Source organism: Chelonia mydas, chromosome 7 (assembly GCF_015237465.2).
Source record: "Chelonia mydas isolate rCheMyd1 chromosome 7, rCheMyd1.pri.v2, whole genome shotgun sequence".
NCBI classification, from domain to species: domain Eukaryota; kingdom Metazoa; phylum Chordata; order Testudines; family Cheloniidae; genus Chelonia; species Chelonia mydas.
Genome location: NC_057853.1, coordinates 31,159,273 through 31,182,330, shown reverse-complemented (window position 1 = coordinate 31,182,330; position 23,058 = coordinate 31,159,273). Strand labels below are relative to the sequence as shown.

At 44.1% G+C, this 23,058-nt stretch overlaps 2 protein-coding genes across 17 annotated transcripts in view; both read left to right on the top strand.

Moving 5' to 3' along the window:
• The window catches only part of CDC42EP2 (CDC42 effector protein 2), a 28,293-nt gene extending 10,379 nt beyond the window's left edge, over positions 1 to 17,914 (top strand). For 3 of the 5 annotated variants that reach the window (XM_037905040.2, XM_043551978.1, XM_043551979.1), the window contains exon 2: positions 8,811 to 12,803. In XM_037905040.2, the coding sequence (XP_037760968.1) occupies positions 9,427 to 10,146 (720 nt within the window). In that variant the 5' untranslated portion in view covers positions 8,811 to 9,426 and the 3' untranslated portion in view covers positions 10,147 to 12,803. Of the gene's footprint in view, positions 1 to 5,636; positions 5,736 to 8,810; positions 14,074 to 17,185 lie in introns of those variants that run through there. The other 2 variants (XR_006292386.1, XM_027832521.3) reach the window with 2 other exon arrangements.
• Positions 17,915 to 19,736: 1,822 nt separating this feature from the next.
• DPF2 (double PHD fingers 2) overlaps positions 19,737 to 23,058 on the top strand; it is a 45,028-nt gene continuing 41,706 nt past the window's right edge. For 2 of the 12 annotated variants that reach the window (XM_027832495.3, XM_007070334.4), the window contains exon 1: positions 19,743 to 20,071. In XM_027832495.3, the coding sequence (XP_027688296.1) occupies positions 20,040 to 20,071 (32 nt within the window). In that variant the 5' untranslated portion in view covers positions 19,743 to 20,039. Of the gene's footprint in view, positions 20,072 to 23,058 lie in introns of all 12 variants that reach the window. The other 10 variants (XR_005226110.2, XM_037903974.2, XM_007070335.4 and 7 more) reach the window with 9 other exon arrangements.

Here is a 23,058-nt window from a genome sequence, read left to right as displayed (position 1 = left end):
TTTAATGGTGGCACTTAAGAACCCATCCCAAACAGAAATAAATTTTTTTAAATACATTTAAAATGATACAAGGTTAACTATTTACACATATACCGTATCTTTCTGTTGAGATGGTTTCATATCACCAGCCCAAAACAATTTTATTCCCACCCAAATCCCTGTGGGGCTTTTCTCTCCCTGGATTGCCTTTCAGTGTTCTTCTGAGGTTGTTTCTGTGGAATTCGATGGCTGAGGCAGAGCCTGGCCATTTTGTTCTAATGGGGAATTCACCTCTGTAACAACTTTTCCAGCTTCAATTTCCACAGCTCCATTCTCAGATTCCGGAGGTAGCCAAGCTGAAATTCTGTCTGCGATATCTTCTCAGATGGTCCTGATGGATAACTTCTGGGCTTACTCCTGGGATCTAACTGTATCATGGACACCACTTCATTTATTTGTGTTAAGACTGTATATAGTCCCTCCCAAAATTCATCCAGTTTAGGGCTTCTATCCTTCTTCCTTCAATGATTGTGGTGCCAGACCACACGTCTCTTCTTTTAAAAGTTTCTGCATATGCCTTTTTATCATAGAGCCTTTTCATTTTGTCAGAGGTCTCAAATTTTCCCTAGGAAAGGTGTGAACTTTTTCAATTTTGGGTTGTAGGGTTTCCACACAGTCCAAATGGTTCAAATTCCTTTGTTCCACTTCAGAAAGCCACTCCATACAAGAGGTTGCTTTAGCTTCTGCCCAAACATGAGGCCTGTGGGGTACACTTTGTACTCTCATTGACTGCTGTTCTATAAGGGCTTGAAATGCTACAGTGGCGCAGCTGCAGCGGGTAGCATTTCAAGTGTAGACATTACTTATGCTGACAGGAGGGTTTCTTGTGTTTGATGTAGGTGGTAGCTAGGTTGATGGAAGAATTTTTCTGTTGACCTACTGCTGTCTATTGTTTTCAAACTTTTTTTCTGGTCACCCAGTTGAAGAAAATTGTTGATGCCCACGACCCAACGGAGCTGGGGATGAGGGGTTAGAGGTGTGGGAGGGGCTCAGGGCTGGGGCAGAGGGTTGGGGTACAGGGGTGAGGGCTGAGGGGTGGGGCTGGAAATGAGGGGCTCAGGGAGTGAAGGGGACTCTGGGATGGGGCAGGGGGTCAGGGCTCTGGGGTAGAGGTGCAGGCTCTGGGATGGGGCAAGGGCTGAGGAGTTTGGGGTGCAGTAGGAGGCTCTGGGTTTGAGGGGGGGCTCAGGGCTGGGGCAGGGGATTGGGGCGTAGGCTTACCTCTGGCAGCTCCCAGTCAGCAGCGCAACCGCGGTGCAGAGGCAGGCTTCCCGCCTGTCCTGGCACCACGGCCTGTGCTGCGCTCCGGAAGCAGCCAGCAGCCAGTCCAATTCCTAGGCAGAGGCGTGCAAGTGGCTCTGCGCGGCTCTCGTCCGCAGGCACTGCCTCCCCAGCTCCTGACCAATGGGAGTGCGGAGCTGGTGCTCGGGGCAGGGGCAGTGCGCGGAAACCCATGGCCCCTCCGCCAAGGAGCCGGACCTGCTGCTGGCCGCTTCTGGGGCACAGTATGGTGTCGGAACAGGTAGGGACTAGCCCGCCTTAGCCAGGCAGCACCTCCGACAGGACTTTTAACAGCCCGGTCGGCCAAAACCTACTGAAGCTTTCCACCATCCCATCAGAATGTAGGTGTGAGTTTTGTGAATGTCTAGAATCTCACAAACCTGTTGAAACACTTTGCATTCAGAGTCTCTCCCTTGATCTGTGTGTACTCACCCAAGATTGCAGATCTGGTGAAGAATTCATTCATTAGGATCCCTGCTATTGTCACAGCCTGTTAATTTTTTTTTATTGGGTAAGCCTTAGACCATTTTGTGAAGTAGTCCATTAGCTAATAGCTACCAGCAGGTATTGTCAGCCTCTGTCTCAGGCAATGGTCCCAAGAACATCAATGGCAATGCACTCCATTGGTGTCCCCTCAAGATACTACTGCAAAGGGGTTCTCCCTGTTTTAGGGGGACCATCTTCGCAATGCAGAGAGCACATTTCTTGCACGAACTGTCTTGGCTGCTTTTTACCCAGTTGAACTTGTCCCTTAATTTGTCTAAGTTTTTTGCAACACCAAAATGTCCTACAGTTATAAGATCATGACATAACTTTAGGACCTCCTTTTTCAGTATACCAGTACCCATCACCTTCTGGTTTCTCCCATCACCTCTAAAATATTTCTTTTTAAAATTCCAAGCTTTCCCACTGTGACCAGAAAGCTTTTACTGTGAGGAGACACTACATTCCAGGGTGGATACATTTTCCAGTTGATTTTCCAATACGCCCTATCCTGTGTCAGGATAGTCTTGGGAAAGTTTTTAGTTGCTCCGGAGTCCATTTCTGCTACCCCTTTCCTCAGTCTTTTGGTGGATGAACCAGGCACACCGGCATTTCTGCGAATTAGACTAGAGGAAGGGTCTGGAGGCACTCCCATTCCCTTGAGCAGCTAATTCCTTGCTCTTCTGCTTGGGGCAGTGTTTGCAATTAGCCTCGCAAGAGACTTGTCTGGACAAGGCATCAGCATTACCATGCTTATGGCCAGGCCTCTGCGTGATTGTGAAATCGTAGCACTGCAGTTTCTCCAACCCCTGGCAAGCTGTCCCTCAAGATTCCTGAATCTAAAGAGCCATTGCAGGTCTGTCCTGACCATAATATTCCTCACACACAAATAGTGATGAAAAATGTTCTATAGATTTAACCACAGCTAGGAGTTATTTTTGGATGGTGCAATAATTTCTCTCAGGAGAACTTAGTATAGTAAAAGTCTAAGCTACCACCCTCTCAAGTCCGTGTGTTCTTTTATCAGAACTGCCCCCAATCTGTAAGCACTAGTGTCTGGGTCCAGTATGAAAGGGGTTTTGAATCATGGGTGCGCCAAGACAGGAGTAGTCACAAGAGCCTTTGTCAACTCTGAAAATGCTACATCATACTCTGCTGACCAGTGAAGCGGTTTCCCTTTCTCACCCAACCTGTGCAGGGGTTTTGCAATATTGGCAAATCCACAAATAAACCTTCGGTAACAGGAGCGGAACCCTGTAAAACATTGCACATCTGAGAGTGTCTGGGGAATTGGCCAGCTCTGTACAGCCTCAGTTTTCTTTTTGTGAGTGGAAATTTCCCCCTTGCTAATTGTGTGCCCACTGCACACTCACCAACTTTCATGCGGTAAATAAGCACCCCGACTTTCACAATAAGCCAAAAATCAAGCTAATCCCATTTCAAAACAAGGCCAAAACAAGCCAATCCCAACACTCTATGTAACTAGATCCCTCCGGCATGCAATTGGGGACTGTGGTAGGCCCACTGTGCACCCCTGAATCTCTCCCCCCTTGCCCCTGCTTGCTAGGAGCCGATCAAAAAAAAAAAAGAAGCAACAAGCTACAAGCCCAACAAGCTACAAGCCAAAAACTAGCCAACAAGCAACTCACAAGCCAATAAAGTCAAAAACAAGCCCAATTTCTGTGTTTTTTTCTGCAGGTTTGGCATGTCTGGCCCACTGCAGATTACCTCTTTTTGGAACAACTCACATTTCTTGTGGCCAATTTGAAATTTAACCCCCTTCAGCTTATCACAGACCATTTGTAAATATTTTAGTTCCTGCTGAACTATTTAAGCATGCACCAGAATATCATCTAGGTATAAAAGACAGGCTGAGAGGACAACCCACATAATACCCTCTCTATTAGATTCGCATTGCACAAACCGAAAGCCACCACTTTAAATTGCCACAAGCCTGGTCCTGCAGTGAAAACAGTTCCCCCCCTGTCTTTTGGATCCACTTCCACTTGCCATACCCACTTTTTACAGGATCCAGGTTATCATTTAATTTCTAGAGTCCACACAGAATCTGGTGCTGCCAACCTTTTCTTAACCAGAACTATGGGTGAGCCCCAGCGACTGGCTGAAGGCTTGATATGCCTTCCATTCCTGATACCTTTTCTCAGTGTCCTGTAGTGCCTCTTCCCTTTTAGCCTCTGGTAACCAGTGAGATGGCTGTTTAATGGGTTGGTTTCCCCCAGTATCAATCTTGTGTTGGACCAGTAGAACATATATCTTTGTTGGATAAGGAGAACAATTCTTAATTTCTAACCAGAAAGTCTTAAGCCATATCTATGCTACTGGCTAAACTGGCACTGCTGCAATCGATGCAGCGGTGCCGGTTTAGCGGGTCTAGTGAAGACACGCTAAGTCAATGGGAGAGCGCTCTCCCCTCCACATTTGTACTCCACCTCCCTGAGAGGTGGAAGCTATCTTGATGGGAGAGCATCACCTGTCGACATAGCGCAGTGTAGACACCGCTGTAAACTGACCTAAGTTATATTGACTTCAGTTACGTAACTGAACTAGCATAACTTATATCGACTTACAGCATTAGTGTAGACCAGCCCTTAGATTGTTCTGCTGTTCCCTGTGTAAGTGTACAGCACTGTGCTGGAACAAGTCGAACTCTGGGAGCTCACTTCCCCCCTTGTAGTTTTCGTCCATAACAGTGTTTACCAGATACCCAGCTCACATTTCACAACTGCAGTGCCTTTTCTCACTATTTGCTGTTTCTCAGAGACATTCAGCAAAGGAAATGGGATCAGTTCTTGTTTCAGAACCACAGAACTTTAGGAGCTAAGATTCCCCTGAGAATATACATCACAGATCCTATACACCAGTGGTTCCCCAACTTGTTCCACCGCTTGTGCAGGGAAAGCCCCTGGCGGGCCAGGCCGGTTTGTTTACCTGCCACGTCCGCAGGTTCGGCCGATCGCGGCTCTCAGTGGCTGTGGTTCGCTGCTCCAGGCCAATGGGAGCTGCTGGAAGCGGCAGCCAGTACGTCCCTCAGCCCACGCCATTTCCAGCAGCAAACATTGGCCTGGAGCAGCGAACCGCGGCCGCTGGGAGCCGCAATCGGCCGAACCTGCGGATGCAGCAGGTAAACAAACCGGCCCGGCCCGCCAGGGGCTTTCCCTGCACAAGTGGCGGAACAAGTTTGGGAACCACTGCTATACACACTCAATAGCCAAACTCCCATTAGATCTGGGCAGCTAAACAAAAACTGGGGCTGATCCTTGTACCCCTAAGCTTTTCCCCTTCAGCTTAATGTCCCCCCATTTCTCAAACTAGGAGAGAGGCTTTCACTAGACACTTGTAACTTTCTGTCTTGGCCTTCCTTAAATGTGTAACCCTCCTTTTTGTGGCTAGTTTTGTCACAGTAACAGCATTTAACTGAATGGTTTTCTTTTCATTTTTTTAATTATTGCCAATTTCCCTTGTACAAACAATATTTATCATTTTGTTCCAATCATTTAATGTGGTCATGATCCAGATTAGAATCCTCCTTTCCATCATATATATTACACACACAATTGTAGTTACAGGGCTCAAGGTCATCAGCATCCATCTTCCTCACTAATAGCTGCTTCCTCTTCAAGGTTCAAGTTCTGTAGCAAATTCCACAGCCTCTCAGAATGACTTTGATCCCCTTTCGCTGATACTGATCTGCAAGTCAGGTCCAGCAGAGCATCTACACATTGATCCATTGCCCATCTATCATATGCCAGGAACATAAGCTTTGAGGTTCTCTGCCAATTCAAGTGGGGTTTCTTCTTTCCCTTTTTTTCTAGATCTTAGCTGTGCCCTGGCTAGCTCAGATTGATGGCTGACTCCAGACTGCATGTAAAGGGCTTGTACCAGGTCTGGATAACTCCATCTCTTTTCTGGGGGTAAGTTATGCAGCACTATCAGAGCTGGGTCACTCAAGTTGGATGCTAGCAACCCCCCTTTCTGTCCATCTCACAGCACTGATTTGAGCTAGAATGTTGAATTGAACCAAATAAGCCTCCCAGGGAGTTTCCCCCTCAAAGATAGTAGGTTTTTGCATCACTGGAGCTGGCCCCTCCGGGACTTTGTGGGTTACAAACTGCGTAGATAACTGTTGTAAATGTCTGGTCTTACCAAAGTCCTCTGGCTGGCTCAATTTCTTATCCAGGCAGCTGTCTTCCACTGTGATCTGTGATTCTTTGGTTTTCTTTTGGAACTGAATTTTCAGCTCCTAGTCCTTGCTGCTGCTTATCTCTGTTAGCAAGTTTCAAGTTGGCTAAAACTTGCCTGGTCTCCACTATTTAATGGACAAAACCTCTGGTCTACGGAACTGAGGTTGCTGGTCACCTCTTTGACCCGTCTTGTCATTCCACCCTAGAGCTTTGTAGCTGGACTTCCGAACCTGTCTGAACATAAGGGGTTGTTGCTCCCACACTGATTTTGACCCCTGTCTGAAAATCAACCCTCTGCCCTTTCTGAAATCTTCCAGATGCTGTTTTACTTTCTGTTGTGAAGCTTCAAAGTCCTGTTTCAGTTCCTTTTGACCATCTTTGATTTCTGCAAGCATCACAATCATTTGCTCCATCTTGGTGCAACAGGAATACCAGCACACAATTTTTCTCCTTGAAGACTGGATCCCACTCTTGACCTCAGTGTTGCCCCTTTTTGACCTGAGCAGCTAGCCAAAATTTTAGGACCCTGGGGATGTTCCAGTTGGAAGTAGAAATTGATGGAGTCTAGTATTTTCTTTAATGCAGTTTTGTTTATTTATAAAGAATGGACAAAGTCCTCAGACTCTGAAGCCAGAAGAAATCAAATAGCAGGAAACAGCTTCCTTTGCTCACAGCACTAAGAGCATGCTTTTCAGCCTGCTCCCCTGACCAAAAACCTCTCCCCAGGTTTCTTTCAGCTGCTCCTTTAGGCTCTCTCTGACTTCCTCAGTTTTTCTGTTCTGTCTTCCTCCCTCACTCCCCCACCCCCGAAAAAGAATAATCGGCCAAAAGCCCTGGGGTGGGTTCATACACTTTTTGTTTTAGGTCGCGGTATTAACTCAGTCTATAACAAAGATCCACCCAGCTCATAACAATGCTAATACTTGAAATGTTACTGTGAGAAGAGCTGTCCCAAAGGGAATCCTGCTTAATTCATTTGGCACAGACTGACATTTAAAAACCATCCTGAATTGCAAAAGGCTCTTGAGTTTTTAACAAATTGATATGCGCTGGCGACTCCCCCTCTCATTAATGCAGGGTGTGCACATCACATGGCTTCCCCTTTACCTTTGGCACAAAGTTGTTTCTTTTTAAATGTGGTTTTGCGGAGATTTTTTGGGGGCTTTAAAATAGAAGGTAAGACAAACTCCCAGAGTCCAAACAGAGCTTTCAGCCGGTTGCCTTGCATTTGTTTTTAAGTGGCTGCGAATGGAACACTGCAAATGTGGTTCACTTTGGAATGCTGAGTGACTCTCTTGCAAAATTCATCATGGCTTGGGATTGTCTGGAGGAGGAAGAACTGGCCTGCAGTATCTCCGCTGCTTGGCAGACACTCTTCTTTTCTTTCCAGAAGTGCTGAGTATACTGAGCAAAGAGGTCTGCTTGCTCTGAATAGTTGGGTATTTGACTGGAGTGTAAACAGGCCTGTGGTCAATAGTATTTTATGTTTCAGGGTAACAGCCATGTTAGTCTGTATTCGCAAAAAGAAAAGGAGTACTTGTGGCACCTTAGAGACTAACCAATTTATTTGAACATAAGGTTTCGTGAGCTACAGCTCACTTCATCGGTATGCATCCGATGAAGTGAGCTGTAGCTCACAAAAGCTTATGCTCAAATAAATTGGTTAGTCTCTAAGGTGCCACAAGTTCTTCTTTTCTTTATAGTATTTTATGGTTCTTCAGTTGTTTGCATTATGGTAGTGCCTAAAGGCCTCAACTGAGAGCAGAGGGTCATTGTGCAATGTGCTGTGGACATGCAGCAATAGGCATTCCCTTCCTTGAAGAGCTCATAATATCTGTCTTCAAAGAGCTTTACATGCATGAACAATTTAACTTGCCCAACACCCCTGTGACTTAGGGCAGTGTTATGGTTCCTATTTTATAGTTTAGGGAAGCTGAGGCACAGAGAGGTGAAGAGATTCGTCCAAGGTTATGCAGGGGGAGTCAGTAGCAGAGCCAAGAATCCAGGAATTCCTGTCTCCCAGTCCTGTAGTTGTATTGTATCTTTCTTTCAAGTGGTATCAGTAACTGGTTAGTTGTCTTTCATCCATCTGAAAGATGTATGAGGAGATGGGAAGCTTTTTGAAACTTAGGAACATAAAAATTGTCATACTAGATCAGTCCAGTGAATCCATCCAACTCAGTATTCCCACACTTCATGCTTTATAAGACCAGTGGGCCTATGTAGTCCAATATCCTGGCCTCTTTCCATCAAATTAACAGTCCATTTAGCATGGTACTCCCACCACTTTGCTATGTCAGCTCAGATGAATGACTGACCAGTATCCAGCACCAGATGCATCAAAGGTGTAAATTCCACATAATAGGCAATTCTGCAGGAGCATACTTATGGGGGAACGGAATTTTCAAAAGCACCTATATGGAAGCTCCTAAATCACTTAGGAAAGTCTCACTTGATGTTTCTTTCCAACCCCAGGCACTTAGTGCTTGGTTTAAGACATGACGGTTGGTCTAATTTACACTTATTTATCCTCACTAGCATAACTATGGATTATATTCTTGTTTGCATAATTGTCTGGTTTTTTTGTATCCTCCTCATCTCTGTGACTCATGCTTACACATTGACTTGTGGAACTCAGTGCCAATCATGGAAAAGCAGAATTAATTTCAAAAGCAATGATAATTTTAAAGGTTACTAGTGCTCCTTGAAATACATACTGAACTTCTCCAACATAATTAAAAATGACTGATCTTGACTAAGATTAAAAACAAACTAACTTTTTTTTTTTATTAATTTGTTTTATAGCGTGTTTGACTGAAAGTGTTGTAAAACCTGGATTATGAATGGCAGAGTCAGGGAATGGAAGCTCTGCTGAGTTGACAAGTTTCATCTTCAAGAAAATTTAGAACAGAACAAATTGACTTGTGAAGCTGTGTGTTCCTAATCTCAGCCTCCACTGGGAACATGTCACTTGTCCAACTTCTTAACACGTCTGCATTCAGCCTCATCAAATACGAATCACCCTGGATTTAATACATTTTGTTGATTCCAACATTAAGAGTTTAAGCTGATTTTTCTAAGGCAACTGATTTACTGCTGGACTCTCAAAAGACATCACAAGTGCCTGGAATGAATTACTTGGGTCACTTTGTTATCTGTGACGTATCCAACAAACTTTAGAAAGAGAAACTGTGAGTAGCTGAAATTAATTCCCTGAACCATTTTGACAGTGAGAACTTTCCCCCTACATGTTACTACTCCATTTCAAAACATCTCTTTATAAAAAAAATGGCAGAAAACATTTAGATTATTTTTAAACCTGTTTTTTTTAGGATCCAAAAAGATACCCTCATCTGAGGGATTATTTTGATGGACTTCGCCAGGCCAGCTCTGAATAGTAAAGGCTTTAGTAATCGGCAAGATGTCCACTAAGGTCCCAATCTACCTGAAAAGAGGCAGTAGGAAGGGCAAGAAGGAAAAACTCAGAGATATCCTTTCTTCTGATATGATCAGCCCCCCCTTGGGAGACTTCAGACACACTATTCACATAGGGAGTGGTGGGGAGAATGATATGTTTGGGGATATTTCTTTCTTGCAAGGGAAATTCCACCTTCTACCAAGGACTGAAGGTAGCCTAGATTCTGACAGGAGCAGCCACTGTGGAGTGCCATTTGAGTTCTCAAGGACTGCTACTATTTCTGGTCATGAGCAACCATTTTCTGAAGCCCCCTCGCCCCTCTTAAAGAATGCCATCTCGCTGCCTGTCATTGGAGGTCCACAGGCTCTAATGTTGCCCTCTACCCAGGCCCCACCAAAGCCACCAAGGCTACACCTTGATGACAAAGTTCAACCAGCTCTGCAAGGCAAGGAAGCTGTGGCAGAACTGACTTCATCCAAGGATAGCAGGACTTCTGAACCTGTCCCTCATCTCTGCAGCCCCAGTGAGCTGTTTGCCATCCCTCAGAATGGATTTGTTGAAGAGAAAAATAAGGATGAGTCCTTTATGTCTCATGCTGGTTCCCTGCTCTCCCTCCATGTGGATCTGGGACCTTCTATCTTGGAGGATGTCCTTCAGGTCATGGATAAACACCAAGCTGGGAAAGTGATACAAGATTCTGGCAGGCAAGAAATCCTGACATGAAAACTAAAGGGACTTCCGTGGGGAAAGACTTTAAAATGTAGTATTTTGTAGATAAGAATTTTTCCCCCAGTGTCGAATGTGGTTAACTGGGCCAGCTTGAATTAGTGAATTTTATCCTGTGTGAAATCCCAATTGTGCATCTCATAGTAATAGGGTATTAAGCTTTTAGGAGCGTGTTGCTTACTTTCTGCATTGCCCAACGTTTTTTTTTTTTTATGTTGCTTGCTGCAGGCCTTTGAATGCTGCTCAGTACTGAAAAATGTATGAAACTAAGATAAATTCAGCAGCAGCAATAAATTGCCGCTTAGCAATAAGACTTCTAACTTTACTGATCTGAATAAATTTTAAGGGATATGACTTTTTTTAAAAGGACCGTGTCATTTTAAACTATTTGTAGTGGGTGTGGTATGAATGATGCTGTGGAATATCAAGAGTTTAATTCAAAAGGATCCTGGTTCAGATTGAGAGACTATTTTACACAGAACTTTGTTAAAGTAGAGCCTGTGAGAGATGCCATATTGCTGAGGTCCTTGTTAAAGGGAAGAAAAAGATGTAGACTGGAATATAACCACATATATTAAGGGGATTTCTCATTAGCATTGTAATCAAGATTCACTGTCCACATTAGTCATGTAACTTACCCGCAGATGTAGTACAACTCAATCAAGTTGACCCATGCTATTCTAAATCAAACTGTTTTCCTATCTGTATTTACTGTTTGAAAACCTGACCACTTGCTGTTTGCCAGATAACTTGAATTGTCAAATGGACTGTAAGCAATTTTTTTTAACCTCTTAATTGGATTTTTAAAAGAACCTGCCACTTTACTAGTAAAGCAACTAGGAAAAAAAACATTTGGTTTTGATGATGATCCTTCTTTATAAAAAAGCTAGGAGTAAAAATTAGCGGACTGTATGTTTTAGCAGACGTAGGCATTCAATGGTTGGAAGTTGAAGTCATACTTCAAGCTGGAAATCAGATGAAACTTTTCAACAGCAAGGATAATTAACCACTGGAACAGATTATCAAGGGATGTGGTAAATTCTCCATCACTTGGAGTCTACAAACTGAGAGACACTCTCTAATTCAACCACAAATTGTTGAGCTTGATGTAGAAATTTGTGGGGACATTTTTTAGTCTGTGTTATGAAGAATGATGATGGTCCCTTCTGGCCTTAAAATTGGTGGAAATCTAAATTCTATTGGCATTAGAACTGCAGAAATAACCAAGACAACAGATGGTTCCATTTGCTCAAGTGGGTCATATTTTCAAAGTTGCCTAAAAGATTTGGATTCCCAATTCCCATTAAAATTCCCTAGGTGGTTTTTAAATGTCAGCCCTTGGTCTTATATTTATTTATTTATTTATAATACTTTAGTACCTCGGTAGGAGCTCCAGTCTATCTCAGTAATTCTGTGTCGCTCATCATTAATGGACTTTATCCTCATAGCACTCCTGTGATGTAGGGGAGCATTGTCCCCATTTTATAGCTGGAGGAACTGAGGCAAAGGATAGATCAATGGGCAGATTTTTAAAGGCTTTTAAATTCCTTGGGCAGGGTCACACAGGGAATCCAGGGCTAAGCCAGGAATTGAACCTAACACCCCAGAGTCCCAGTCTAGTAGCCATTCTTCCACCCAGTCAAATATCAAGGCCCCATGGTGCTAGGTATTATACAGACATTTTAATATAGAAGACCACTTCTGCCTCCACAATCTTACTATGTAAGTACTGGATAGGACACACAACTGAGTGGGTAGAGAGGATGAGGGAATAATAAAAGAAACAGCATGAAGCAGAGAAATATTAGTCTCCACTTGTCACTAATCTAAGCAGTGTTAAACAAGAATGATTTGTAGGTGTCATGGCAGAGGTAGGATATAAGGAGGGACTTAAAAGACTGCTCAACTAATCTGTGGGGGATGCGTTGTTGGAACAATATGGAATAATTCAGACTTGCATTATTTTTTGGGGCTAGGATTGTAAAAAGAGCCTGCTGGAGTTGGACACCCAAATCCATCTGAAATTTAAGAGGAATTGGATGCTTGACTCCCTTAAAATCTTTTCAAACGCCCAGACTTGGGGTATGAGAGAGGACATAGTATAAGCACCTATCAGATCCCTTTGACTGTAGGGTTCTAGTTCCGTCTCTGGGAGAGGAATGTTTAATGCTTAGGGAAGGAAACTGGGAGTCAGGACTCTTGGGTTCTATTCCCAGCTCTGGGAGGAGGATGTTGTCTTGTGCTTAGAAACAGTGAGGACCCAGGACTCAGCACTGTTCCTAGCTCTACCACTGATTTACTGTGTCACAATTGTCTCTTCCTCAGTTTCCCCATCTATAAAATAGGAATTAAAAATGCCTTCCCTTTGTCACACAGATATCAAGGTTTGATGTATGTAAAGTATATAAGAACCCACTGGCTTAAAGGCAGTAATTAAGTTCAAAGCATCATCATGGACATTTCTGGCAGCTTCAGTTCACAATTTAAGATGTGTACCCTTAAGAATTAAGGTGCACTGACCTTCTGTTCCTCCCTCCACATCAGAATATATTTTTCCTACAACATCTCAACGTCACTGATTTGCATTTTGTACAGAGTGTATCATTTTGTTTAATCTTTTCTAGAGGGGAATAAATAATGACTCATTAAACTAACAAGCTCTCATCTTGTCACTGCACAACTGTCTCAGCTCTTGTTTATGCTGCCATCTGTTTCTGTTGGGAGGCTTTACAAAGGAGACAAATGTGTATGTGATTAAGGTGCCTTATAAGGCAATGCTGCCTGAGAGAAGCAGCAATTTTGGTTTAAATAAGTGTTTTGACAACTTTTCTAGCCTTCAGGCTGCAAAACAGATAAACCGGACCAAATTCAGCCTGGAATATGTGGGAACACTCCCATGGAAGTCTCTGGATTTCATTCTGGTCTGATTTTACACCAGTTTTAAGTCCAGGAGGCCAGATTCTGAACTGGTGAAGTCAACAGAGCTCCACTGATTTACCAGTGGAGAATCTAGACCTCTGTCTGCAGTGGAGTTATTCCTGATTTACAATGGTGTAATGGAGACCAGAAGCAGGTCCTCTGTGACTAATTAAATGGGGATAAAAGCTGTTTTTTTCCCCCCTGGCTGTGCTTAAGGATCACCAGTTAAGGATCTGGGCCCCAAGGTGCTGTAACACCATCTAACAAAAAGATTGTCCCTGCCCAAAAGAGCTTGCAATCTCAGTGGGTATAAATAACTACACAAAGTGCAGGGCAATGTAGAGGCTGGTCACTGGGGTGTAAATCTGTCAGAAGTCTTAAGAGTTGGAATTCTATGGGATGGAAAACAAGTATGACTTACACATCCAGGGGTCAGAAAGGGGTGTAATTGCACTGCTGTTTTCAGGATACCTTATATGCCATGTCAAATCCATAGCTCGTATAAAGTGGCATGGATCCATTAAAGACAATGGAACTACACTGGCTTACATCTGTCAGGGATCTGGCCCTATGTGTGATTTATACCACTGTTGAATTTGGCTCCCTGTTCTCCATGCAGCATACTGTTCATCCTATCCTGTGTTGGTACATAGATGGCCCACATCTCCAGGGTATCTGAGCACCTCACAATCATCAATGAAAGTTTATCCTCATATCCTGTGAGAGATCCCCATTTTATATTATCCCCATTTTATAGTGGGGGAACTGAGTCACAGAATACATTAAGTGACTTGGCCAAGGTCATGTCTGTGGCTGAGCCAAAAATTGAACCCAGGTCTTCTGCATCGCAGTCTGTGGCCCTATTCAAGTGATTAGACCATCCTTCCTACCCTACAACCATCCTTCTGTTTATTTTCAGATGGCAAAACATCTCAGCAAGCTGCCTACTACATTCTGATCTCTTTTGGCTGCCACCAGTTTCCAGGGTCACACTGCGGCTTTAGGGTAGGCGCTCACTACAAATGCTGCAGCCCAGAAGAAGAAACAGGTCCCCTGACACACTTGCAGAGTTCATCCTTCACATGTTAACCCACATCTGGGTGTATTAGGGTATGGTCTGTCTGTCTCAGTATGGGGCCACCCCACTTTTTCTGATATTGTCCTACATAAAAGTGAGTACAAATTGTTAGTGCTCTGGGTAAGTATTTTATACCTGCTTTGCATTGGTGCAAAGGACTACACAAGTTGCAGGCAATACAGAATCCTGTTTGGTATGCCTAATGTGCCTATCACCATGGTATCTGGACTCCATCTCTTCTGTTTAGATTATCCTTCTTATACAGATGACTCAATTAGGCATCACTGCAGGAATTTCCAGGCACTAGAGCGTATGGATGCCAATTAACACTGTTGAGATTTTTGGAGGAGGCAGGGGGGATGAATTCAGATTTAGAATGCAGGCTTCTGCAATTTAAACTTTGCAGTAGCTTGCTTTATCCAAGATCAATCCCTGTCCGTCAGTCTGTCTCTCCTCCCTCTCTCACAAGGTTAACTTTATTTTCTAACATACTAAAGCTGTTGTTCAGCCAAACAATTCCAAGAAAAATTCTGGAACGGACCATGTTTTTGAGTGCAGAGCAGATCTGCTAATGGGCAGCTCTGCTTTTCTATTGCTGCCCATAATCCTCGTGGGGGCTTTGTGTCCATGGCGACAGCACAGTGGCATTTGTTTCCATGGATTTCACCTTAGCTGGCACATCAGAGTGAATGCACAAATAGATTTCAGCCTGAAACTGAAGTGTTTGGAATTCACCTCCCCCACCACACCCCATCCTTGGAAGCATCAGAAATCTGCACTGACTGGTACAGAATAACCCTTACCAAGAAGGACGTACTAGCACGCAGGAACAGACTCTAGGCGTCAGCCTTCCCGGTTGTCAGAATTGTCTGTCCTGTGTTAAAACTTGAACAGATACAACTTAAAATTCCAAGTAGCATATGACTAAAATTTGCTTCACTGTTAAAATGAATCCTTCCACTGTTAGTGATGAGTTAGGAATATAGGATTCATAGCATTAATATATGAAGTCTGGTATTCAACCTCCTGTTATACTGTATCAAATCAATGAAACATCTAGCTTAACAGCCCCATCACTCCCTGCTGCACTGGATCAGACCAAGAGGCCAAAGTATCCTGGTATCCACATCTCAGGTCAAACCAATGGGTCCATCTCATCTGGTCTCCTTGTTACCCTGGACCAGATCATTGGCCCATCTAGTTTCGTATCCTGCTGCCAAAAGAGCCCATTAGCTGATGCTTGTTAAGTAGGGAAACCCAGCCTGCCCCTTGTATAATGTTCTATTAGGTGCGGAGGACTGGAAGGCATGGAAACCCTTCTGACTCTTGCTGTGATTATTACATTAGAAACTTCCATTTTCAGAGATTTATGTTTTAGCTATAGAAAAAATGTTTAAGCATTTTAAGATTATCCATCTGTAAAAATAATGACCAACTTAAAGGAATCCTGCTAATAACTGAGGTAAAAAAACTTGGCTCATTATAAATAGGTATAATTAGTACTTTGCACTGTAAATACTAATTTTTGTTAACCACACAGCCACACTTTGATAACAATTAAAAACAATAAATGTCAGCCACGATTTGCATAAAGCCTACATTAAAACAAGACAAGTTCATTCCTGGTGTAAATCAAATGAAGTCAGGTCCTGTGGTTAAGGAGCTCTGTCCATCTGCTCCCTCTCATGGCCACGCTCACTAACTGTTTTGTTTGCTAAGCTATCTGCTGGCTTTTTCTGTCCTACATCTGCCAAACCATCCTACCCCCTGCATTTGAAATCAGGGAACCTCTTAGCCCATTTGGCTCAGTTTCAGATCAGGCCTTGCCACATGGCCCATTGTTTTTGAGGGGGTGACTTTTACTGTTTCCAGCTGAAGAGGCTTAACTGCTCCTTCCATTTAGGGTGAAAGAAGTGTGCTGTGTTCATCTATCAGCTCTAACCAGGTCTTTGATTATCTACAGTCACAAGACCCACTTGATGGCAGCCATTAACACGTTCCAACATAATATTATATAGAATAGAATAGTTTAGATCATGGTGACAGCTTACTTCTCACTCTCTCACAGCGAATTGGCCTGCTTTCTCATCTTCTGATTGTTTGTAAATTCCTCTTCTTGTCAAGCTGACAGTGTCTTTGATGGAAGCTGTATTCAGAGTAAATTTAGCCAAGCTATCACACATTTCTTCTTGAGTTTTCTCCCTGGCTTCCTGCCCATTTAAAACATTACAATAAGTATTGCCTGATTCTTCTCCTACAAAGCCAGTAAAAACCACTAAATAAATCTGGCCTACCTCAGAGATTTCCCACAGTGCTGGTGACAACAACTTCCTTTTGCTCCCTGACCTTTTTAACCTGTTTAGTTCGGTTTTGTTTAATTTTTAACTAGCTTTTCTTGATTGTTCACTTCTAAAATCAGAGAATAACCTAAATGATCGTTCCAAAGCTCCAAACATATGACTTTTTACCTTAGTTTTAAAAAGCGTGGGTCAGTCTGCCAGGAAAGTTACTAGTTCCAACCTATTCAATATTGTGTCTGAGCCCATGATGGCAGAATTAAATCAAGTTCCCTTTGGTTTTCTATCTTTCTGGGATGAAGAGTTTTCTACCTCACTGGGAGGGAGAGTAATCTGGAGGTTTGAGGGAGGGAATCTGAGTGAAGATTTCTGGATTCTATTCCAGCTCTAGGATTGCGGCTTAAAGGTTAGAGCAAGCAACAAAATTGAGATCCCTCAATTCTGTTCCTGGATCTAGTGGGTAGATCACATACGGATCTCCTGTATTCTATCCTAGCAGTGCATTTGACGCTCCATATGATCTTGGAGGTAGGATACAAACTACCTATGAGACAAATTGCTAGCAATGGGAAGTGAGAGCTGGGAAGAGGCCAGGAGGAAGAGAGAGGCGAAAAAGAATGCAGGAATTGTGCAGATGGAAAAAGGAAATAAATTAGGGAATGCACTTTGTTGGCTGGGCATCCAAGATTGCCTAGAGTTGATATGGAAACCATGTCTTGTTCTTCTTACTTTGTCCCAACAGGAAACATCATCCCATTCAGGCTGGACAGCGGGGAGATCTGACATCAGGTTCCTGCAGTGTTGATTTCCTTACAGATCACAGAGAGAATTACAAAATAGGCCTTGTCTACAGTGGATACTTGCCCGGGTTACCAGTGCAAAACGCTAGTGTTAACAGGCAAAGCTGCTATTTGCATCACTGATGTTTACTTTGGTTTCAATAAGCAAACAGCAAGGGAAGAGCTAACTGCATAGGTGCACATCATCCTTAGAGTGATTTGGGCTGGGATTTGCATAGGTACAGCCACACGCATCATTTGCCACCAATGTCTACTGTGGGAATTTCAGCAAACATTCTTTTTTGTCTCACTTGGAGGTCTGACTTTTTCCATTGGACCATATGAACTGGAACCATAAACTCACTGAACATTAAATCTCATCAAATGAGGGTAAATCTATCCTCACCATCGTATCCACTCATTATACTCCACACCTGAACATAGCCATTATATGAACAACATACCCTCATATCTCAATGTCTGTACTTTGACCCGTTAACGTTTTACCCCTAATTGGGGATATTGCAGATTATGTATTCCTCACACCATCCAATCCAAAACTGAACTTCGCACCCCTTGATAATCTGTACCTTATTCATATTGATAACCAGAAACTCTACACTTAAACTCTGTACCGTATTTTTTTATTTTAACATCATCTTAATAAAATTCTTAAACACCCTAGGAAATACTTGCAGGGAATTTATATCTGCCTGGAGAACGGGAATTATTCAGACAACTTATTTTAAAGGGCCAAATGGCTTATACAACTCCTGGATAAGAGTCTGGTGCTTTCAGATCCCTGATTAACCCTGTTGTGCAAAAATAACGAACAGCCAGTGTGTTTTAGGGAAACAGACAGAGTTCAATGGAAACATTTTAGCCCTCCTGGCCAGTACTAGGAAATCTGAGAAACTCTACCTAGCCAAACTGGCACCTCAGCAAGGGGAATTCTTCTGGGGTTGGCAAGGGCACCTCCTGAACAAAAGTTGAAATGTGTGTTGTGCAGACCCTTCCGTTAGACGCTAACTGCAAAATTAATTACTGGGGAGCTGGGAAGGGGAAGTTTTAAACAAAGAGCTAAACTGTGTCTTGGAAAGGCTGCAGGGGAGAAGGAACCTACAATTTGTAATGAAAGAGAAAAAAAGGCAGAGAAAAAATGTTGCTGCTCATCTCTCCTAGTTAACAAGCCAAGAAAGTGTCAGGAAGATGCTGGGTGCAGCTGAGCTGCAAAAAACACACTGTGCAAGAACAGTCTCAAAATAAAGCAATACACTTTCACCCACAATTTTTTTTACCCCATACATTGAGAGGGAGAATGTAGACCCAAATCTATTCATGTAGGTACTTATTCTGTTCCCACAGTATCTGAGCAACTCCCAGATTTTATTTCACAACACCCCTGGGAGGTAGAAAAGCATTACTCCCTCCCCTTTTTTTTAACAAATGCCGAACAGAACCACAGGGCAGATTAAGTGATTTACCCAGGGAATCTATGGCTGAAGTAGGACCTAAACCCAGGTTTACTGAATCTTAGTCCAATGCCCTATCCATTAGATAATTTGTCTTACTCTAAAATACACACAAGTGAGTACTCTCTCCCATTCCCCCCACTTTCATTTGTGTTTCTGCATTGTGTTGAGGGTGCTTACCTTCCAAACACAGCGATAAGCATTTTATGAGGTTAAATCTGAGGGTGTAAGCCTCTCCAAATGCAGGTGAGCTGGCAAATATTTTTTTCTGTTTCAGTGCAGCATAGATTCATGAGATGTCTCCCAAGCCATAAACATCCCGAGAAGCAGCAGTCCTGCAGTCTTACTCCAGTGCATGAGGGGCAACTGGAGGCAGGGCACTACCCAGCAGACAATGATGAGCAGAACAAGAGTCTTGTCCGTTGCGGGCACAACCTGTCTCTCCCCTATTTGACAGAGATTCCTCACAATGTCTCTCCTTGATCTAAAACTCAACAGGCTGGTTCCCATCAGACTTATTCTGTACAGATGGGGGAATGCGTGCACATGGCATTGATAGTGTCCAGTCCCCTGGGGCCACAGTTTACATTAGGGAGTTATGGATATAGTGTTTGATTTTTATAAGGCAAAATTTAACAACCTACCTCACAATATTCCCCCCCCATGTTTAAACAGAGCAGCTGGAGAACTTTTCTTCCCAACAAACACCCCATGCCAGCATAGTCCAGAGGTCAGAAAAAAAAGATCAGTCTCTTCAGCCACTCTGGTGAGGCATGAAAGCCCAACGACAGCACCAGTCAGTGCCACAGGCAGCAGCAGCTGGTGCAGTGAGGGAGCCGGGCGGGCCTCTTGGGGACTGCATAGCAACATCTCCCTCCCCCTTCCCGCTCTCCCCATCTCCCTTCCTTCCCCTCACCCCTACTCCCGCTCTTCCCTCCACCCCTCCTTCATTTCTTCCCACTTTTCCCCCTTCTCAATTTTCCCGCTATTTTCTGCTACCGCGCATGCGCCCCAGACCAGCTCTCCCAGGAGCGTTCTCTTTTACGCATGCGTCATGTGGTCGCGCCAAGGTCGGGCGTTCTCTCTCTGCGATACGGGTATCGCCGTGTGTAAGCCTCTGCGGTAGTGCATGCGCATTGGTGACACAGCGCAGGGGATGGCGCGTATTTTTCCTCAACGCATGCGCAGTTATTGTCCAGTGGCGGAGGGTAGGGGTGGAAGGAGGTGGGCAAGCGGCCCGTGGCGCTTGCGCAACCTAGGGTAGGCGGGGTGAGTCGGTACCAGCTTTCCTGCGTTCGGCGCTTGCGCACTGAACGGCCACAGGGGCCCAGGCGACGGAGCGAAGATGGCGGCGGTGGTACAGAATGTGGTGAAGCTGTGAGTGGTTCCCCCTCTCCCCCGTTTTCCTGCGCCCCCCCGCCCCCCGAGCGCTCAGCGGAGCAGTCCGGGCCCCGGCTGGGCTCCCTCCCCTCGGGAGAATCTAAGTGACCCGGACCGGCGGTGGCGCGGAGGGCTCCTGCAATGGGGCTTTCATTGTTAGGCGCAAAGTTTCTCAGCCGGCTCCTCAGGCGGAGTGGGGATCCCGGCGCGCGGGGGGAGCGGGGCGGAGTATGGGCCCCTTGCGGCCCCTGGGGGTGGGAGTGGGGGGAGGAGACCACCCTCACAGGTTGGCCTCCATAGGGTCCCTGCGGGGTGTGAAGGGGGGGAGCAAAGCCCCCACTTCTAGTATGGGGGGGGGAGCAAAGCCCCCAGGGGAGCAAAGCCCCCACTTCTAGTATGGGGGGGGAGGGAGGATTATCCTCCTCAGAACACCACCACCAAGAACAGCAGGGAGACATTTCCTGTCCAGTCCCCCCTCCCCCGCCCAGTTCCACTGGGGGATGGGGAAGAAGACATCCAGTTATGTAGCTGCCGTGAGGAACAGGGTCCTCCACAAGGCTCAGGCTAGACTAGGGGTTGAAGCTTCTCTTTCCAGGGGATCCATATGGGAGCACAAGCTACTGCTCCCTACGGGTGCAGAGCTCTGGAAAGGCTACAGTTCCGTTGACCTTCTAAACCAGCAGTCTTGCCCCTCATCTTTCCTAAACGTTAAGAATAAGAGAAGGTACGAGAGGGGTGGCTGCAAGACTGCCCTAAGGGTAAGGGCTATAGCTTCCTAACCTCACCAAGGTGTGAAAAGGGCCAGCTCATCTCATAGTCTTGATAAAAGTGGTGTGAAGGAGCAAAAGTGCTGTTTTAAAAACTGGACTTGAAAAATCATGGTGATTCAGCCAGCCAGAATGCAGGGTTTCAATTGAAGAGGGTTTTGTGGTAGGTAGGATAAGGATGGTAGGCCTTGACAGAAGTGGTGGTTGTGTGTAATTGTGATGACATTGCTTATAACTTCTTGAGGTTATAAGCTTACAGTCTGCTTTGATTCTTCAGTAATTCATAATAATGGCTGTCATGTGGCAGACTGTGGTCAGGAAGCAGTATTTGGGGTTAAGTCCAGGTGTGTGATATGATTTCCATGCTTCTGATTAAGTTCCTCTTTCCTTTCCTCTCTGGACATTGTCAAACCTTTGCTGTCTCTAAAGAAACTTGAGAAGAGCAAAAAAAAAAAGTTCTCTGGAACACACTAAACAGCAGGTATTCTTAAAAATTCTTTGGGGAAAGGACAGTCTTAGCAACTAGGGCATCACTTTCTCTTTCTGCAAATCACGCTATTTGAGCCTCGGGCAGAGAGAGAGAAGGGTGGTCTTGGGGTCAAGGCACTGCAGTGGACCTCAGGTACCTGAGGGTGAATTCCTGTCTTAGCCATTTGTTTCTCACATATCCCTGGGTAGTTACTTAATATGCCCTGTGCTTCAGTTCCCCATCTGTAAAAAGCAGATTGTATTTCCATGTCTCTTATGGGGGTTGTGAGGATAAAATCCATTAATAATTGTGAGGTGCAGAGGTACACAGTAATTAGAGGCCGTATAGGTACTTAGATCTCTCTAAAGATACACTACCAGGTGTGCAGGTATTGTAGAGTAGTAGCCCAAAATATAGACTCTCTTTTTTTATATAGTTTTTTTCATCACTAGATCTCAGAGCACTTTACAAAGGCGGTTAGTATCGTTATCCCCAGCACCAAATGCTACACTGCACCAAAATATTACTACAGTGTAACTGGATTATTACTGTAGAGTATTGTAGTAATATGCTTTTAAATAAGGGATGACTGAGCCAAACATCCTCCTAACCCTCCCCATTCTTTTGATCTGTGTGTGACTTTTTGTACGTTTTCTGGTCTTAGTTCAGTCTAAAAGCAAGCAAAATATAAGTATCAAGTTATCCACTTGTCACATGAGCATGGAATTTAATTATTTTTAATGAAAAGGACAGTTGGGGTTTTTAATTTTTTTTAAACATAAAATGTAAATCGGGGTCGGCAGCCTTTCAGGAGTGGTGTGCCGAGTTTTCCTTTATTTACTCTAATTTAAGGTTTCGCATGCTAGTAACACATTTTAACGTTTTTAGAAGGTCTCTTTCTATAAGTCTATAATATATAACTAAAGTATTGTTGTTTGTAAAGTAAATAAGGTTTTTAAAATGTTTAAGAAGCTTCATTTAAAATTAAATTAAAATGCAGAGCCCCCTGGACCGGTGGCCAGGACCTGGGCAGTGTGAGTACCACTGCAAATCAGCTCATGTGCTGCCTTTTGCACAAGTGCCATAGGTTGCCTACCCCTGATGTAAATGAACAGCTGTTTTTAAAAACTAATGATGGATGTTTAATTACCACTGTGTATGTGAGCTAAAACTGTTTTTAAAGTAGATTTTTTTAATCATGGTTGGTATAGATTAGGTAAAATCTGAGAATGCGGACCCAGTGTGCTAGGCAGTGTATGTATGCTCTGCCCTGAACGCTTTATGATCCAAATAGATGAGACAAAGGATGGGACAGGAAACAGAAGGGGGAACTAGGTTGCTCAAGGTCACGGAGCTAGGAAAAGAACTTGGGTCTCCTGGGTCCCAGCCCAGTTCCTTATCCACTGGACCATACTACCTCTCCAGTAGCATTTTAATACCATTTTAGAAAACAGGTTAATAGACTTGAGGTCAGATCCCATTGTCAGTCATGCCAGAGTAAATCTTGAGTAACTCTATCAAAGTCTGCAGTGTTGTATTTACTTGTGTATAACTGAAAGCAGAATATGTTCCTATGTCCTTTAGAAAAATGGTTTTTCTCAGTGGTTCCTTTTCTTTTTGTGGATACAGACTAACACGGCTGCTACTCTGAAACCTCTCATTACAGTGTGTTTGGTAACACCCATTGTTTCATGTTCTCTGTGTATATAAATCTCCCCACTGTATTTTCCACTGAATGCATCCGATGA